This window comes from Cebus imitator, unplaced genomic scaffold, assembly GCF_001604975.1.
Source record: "Cebus imitator isolate Cc_AM_T3 unplaced genomic scaffold, Cebus_imitator-1.0 Scaffold491, whole genome shotgun sequence".
Classification (NCBI taxonomy): Eukaryota; Metazoa; Chordata; class Mammalia; order Primates; family Cebidae; genus Cebus; species Cebus imitator.
The window spans coordinates 1132934-1137016 of record NW_016107806.1 but is presented as its reverse complement, the minus strand read 5'-3'; the positions used below and the strand labels follow the sequence as shown (position 1 = coordinate 1137016).

The 4083-nt window shown below is 43.1% G+C and overlaps 1 protein-coding gene across 1 annotated transcript in view; it reads left to right on the top strand.

The window, feature by feature from the left end:
* NUP210L (nucleoporin 210 like) overlaps positions 1-4083 on the top strand; it is a 152559-nt gene that overhangs the window by 139335 nt on the left and 9141 nt on the right. The window contains exons 33-34 of the mRNA XM_037733088.1: positions 2178-2428; positions 2798-3002. Of these exons, the coding sequence (XP_037589016.1) occupies positions 2178-2428; positions 2798-3002 (456 nt within the window). The remainder of the gene's footprint in view (positions 1-2177; positions 2429-2797; positions 3003-4083) is intronic.

Sequence of the window (4083 nt, the reverse complement as noted above, 5' to 3'; positions counted from 1 at the left end):
AACCTTAAACTCCCAGGCTCAAGCAATCCTCCTGCCTCGCCCCCTGAGTTGCTAAGACTACAGGCACATGCCAACATGCCCAGCTTTTTTTTGTTTTGTTTTGTTTTTTAGATAGACATGATCTTGCTATATTGTCCAGGCTGGTCTCAAACTCCTGGCCTCAAGCAATCCTCCTGCCTCAGCCTCAAAGTGCTGGGATTACAGGTGTTGAGCCACTGCCCCCAGCCCTATTCAAACAATTTTTAACACATGCCTCTTAGAATACTCTGTGCTTTTCTATTATACTTTACTATTTTCAGGCTGGGCGCAGTGGATCACGCCTATAATTCCAGCACTTTGGGAGGCCAAGGCGGGTAGATCATGAAATCAGGAGTTCGAGACCAGCCTGGCCAACATGATGAAACCTTGTCTCTACTAAAAATACAAAAATTAACCAGGCATGGTGGTGGGCACCTGTAATCCCAGCTACCCAGGAAGCTGAGGCAGGAGAATCTCTTGAACCTGGGAGGTGGAGGTTGCAGTGAGCTGAGATTGTGCCATTGCACTCCAGCCTGGGCAAAAAGAACAAGACCCCATCTCAAAAAAAAAAAAAAAATTTACTATTTTCTTGTTAGTCCCCATTAACTCTGTGAGGCTCTGCATTATGTCTCATTTATCTTTCATTCCCAGCATGTAGCACAGCATTTGGATGTTTTGTTGAACTGAAAGGTATTCCAAATAGAATAGGATTAACAAGTGGAATTTAGAAATAGGCATGATGTTAGGATGACTTTATGTAAATCAACTTATCTAAAAATGAAATGATGCATATCAAATGTAAGGTATAGAGCCTGGTGTGGTGGCTCACACCTGTAATCGCAGCACTTTGGAAGACTGAGGTGGGTGGGTCACCTGAGGTCAGGAGTTTGAGACCAGCCTGGCCAACATGGCAAAACCCCATCTCTATTAAAAATACAAAAATGGCTGCTCTGTCTGTGGAGTAGCCATTTTTTTTTTATCCCTTANTCCATTTTTTGAGTAACCTTTGTCTTTTAAATATTTATTTAAAAAATTATCATATGGTAAAATTAATTAGCCCTTTTAATAGAAAGTATTTATTAAAAATTAACATTGGCCGGGCATAGTGGCTCATGCCTGTAATCCCAGCACTTTGGGAGTCACTTGAGGTCAATAGTTTGAGAACAGCCTGGCCAACATGGAGAAACCCTGTCTCTAGTAAAAAAAAAAAAAAGCCAGCTGTGGTAGCAGGCAGCTGTAATCCCAACTACTGGGGAGACTGAGACAGGGAGAATTGCTTGAATCCAGGAGGCGGAGGTTGCAGTGAGCCAAGATAGCTCCACTGCACTCCCACTTAGGCAACAGGGCAATCACGAGGTCAGGAGTTTGAGACCAGCCTGGCCAACATGGTGAAACCCCATCTCTACTAAAAATACAAATATTAGCTGGGTGTGGTGGTGGGTACCTGTAACCCCAGCTACTTAGGAGGGTGAGGCAGGAGAATTGCTTGAGCCTAGGAATTCAAGGTTTCAGTAAGCTGAGATCATACCACTGCACTCCAGCCTGGGGACAGAGGAAGACTCCATTTAAAAAAAAAAAATTGTGTTTTTTGTACAGATGAGGTTTTACCATGTTGCCCAGGATGGTCTCAAATTCCTGGGCCCAAGCAATCCTCCTGCATTGGCCTCCCAAAGTGCTCAGATTACAGGCGTGAGACACCGCCCCTGACTAAGAATACCATTCTTATTTGATCTGTCATCCACCCACCTCAGCGAAAAATACAAAAATTAGCCAGGCACAGTAGCTCATGCATGTAGTCTCAGCTACTCAGGAGGCTTAGGTGAGAGGATTGCTGGAGCCTGGGAGGTGGAGGCTGCAGTAAGTCATGATCATGCCACTCACTGTGCTCTAGCCTGCATGACAGAGCAGGACCTTGTCTCAAAAAAAAAAGAAAGAATGGTATTCTCAGTCAATGAGGTGAGTTGTGGTTTCTCTAGGAGTGTTTTTATTTGGTGTCATCCTCATGGTGGCCAATATTGTGCTAATATTGAATAATCAAAACTAAATTCACATTTTCTCTTTTGCTGAATTTGCATGTCACAGTTTTCCCTTCCCATCCTAATTCAGTTAGCTCAATAGAGCCTCTGAACCTTCCTGCTCAGTTTTTCCTTTTTTTTCAGGGGTTTATGTCTGCATAATCAAGGTTCAACCGCAGTCAGAGGAGCTGCTACAGGCCCTCAGTGTGGCTGACACCTCAGTCTATGGGTGGGCTACACTGGTCAGTGAACCTAACAAGAATGGAATGCAACGAATCCTCATTCCTTTCATCCCAGCCTTTTATATTAACCAGTCAGAACTGGTTCTTAGCCACAAACAAGATATCGGGGAGATAAGAGTACTGGGAGTGGACAGAGTTCTTGGGAAGCTAAAGGTATGTTAAGGACTAAACCAACAGAGAACAAGAGATCAGGAATTTGAAAAGATATTTTTCATTCTCACTCCAAGGGCAAAAGAAGTTACTGAGTGACAATAAAAATCACCACAGGAAATTACAAAATCAAATGAAGAAAACCCACCTCCTTCGTAATGCCAGGCAGGCTGCCAGGGTCCAAATCTAGGTCATGAGCTTTGTCAACATACCTAAGGGGGTAAAAAAAGTAAATTATTTATTTAGTGTTGGCTAGCTAGCTAGAAATCCAGATCTTGACAATTCTTGTACTGTATATGTTTGAGATTAGAACATACTGATACAAAACTGATTTTTCTTCTTTTAAACAAGAGGTTTTCTCTTTTCTCCAAGGTTGTCTCCAGCTCCCCAGTTCTAGTGGTTGCTGGCCATAGCCACTCTCCCCTCACTCCTGGCCTGGCCATCTACCCTGTTAGAGTGGTCAACTTCACTTCCTTCCAACAGATGGCATCACCTGTTTTCATCAATATTTCCTGTGTACTCACCAGTCAAAGTGAGGCAGTGGTAGTGAGGGCTGTGAAAGATAAGTTGGGTGCAGGTAAGCATCAGAGATTGCTATTTATAATCTAGAGAGGGAAAGAAGAAAGAATGTATTACAGTAGTGCCCCCCCATCCCCATCTACAGTTTTGCTTTCCAAGGTTCATGTAACCAACAGTCAACCATGGTCCAAAAATACATGGAAAACTCCTGAAATAAACTGTTTAAATTGTTCACTTCCAAATAGCATGAGGAAATCTCACACTGTCCTACTCTGGTCTCCTACCACGAATCATCTCTTTGTCCAGCATGTTCACTCCGTATACACTACCAGCCCTTTAGTCACTTAGTAGCAATCTCTGTTATCAAATCAACTGGTATCAAGGTGTCACAGTACAGTGCTTGTTTCAAGTAACCCTTATTTTACTTAATAATGACTCCAAAGCACAAGAGTAGTGATGCCTGCAATTCGGATATGCCAAAAAGCAGCTGGAAAGTGCTTCCTTTAAGTGAAAACGTGGAAGTTCTCAACTCAGTAAGGAAAAAACATAGTACATAGAGGGTTCAATATTATCTGTGTCATCCACTGGGGATCTCGGAAAATATTCCCCACAGATAAAGGGGTCACCTATTCTCACAATTTAGGTAATGGGAAACATTCAGCCACTTGACCAAGATTACTCAAACTAGTTGAGGCATGAATCTTCTAAACCTACCTAAAATACAACCTTTAGGTAGCTTTCTTAACACTAGCTAAAATTTACATTTGACTTATATATTTAAGAATAGTTGGCCGGGCGTAGTGGCTCACACCTGTAATCCAAGCACTTGAGGCCAAGGCGGGTGGATCACCTGAGGTCGGGAGTTCAAGACCAGCCTGACCCACATGCTGAAACCCCATCTTAATAAAAAAAAATAATAAATAAAAATAAAAAAGAATAGTTGTCAGGTGTGGTGGCTCATGCCTGTAATCCCAGCATTTTGGGAGGCCGAGGCGGGTGCATCACAAGGTCAGGAAATAAAGACCAGCCTGGCCAATGTGGTGAAACCCCATCTCTACTAAATACAAAAAATTAGCCGGGCATGGTGGCAGGTGCCTGTAGTCCCAGCTACTCGAGAGGCTGAGGCAGGGGAATCGCTT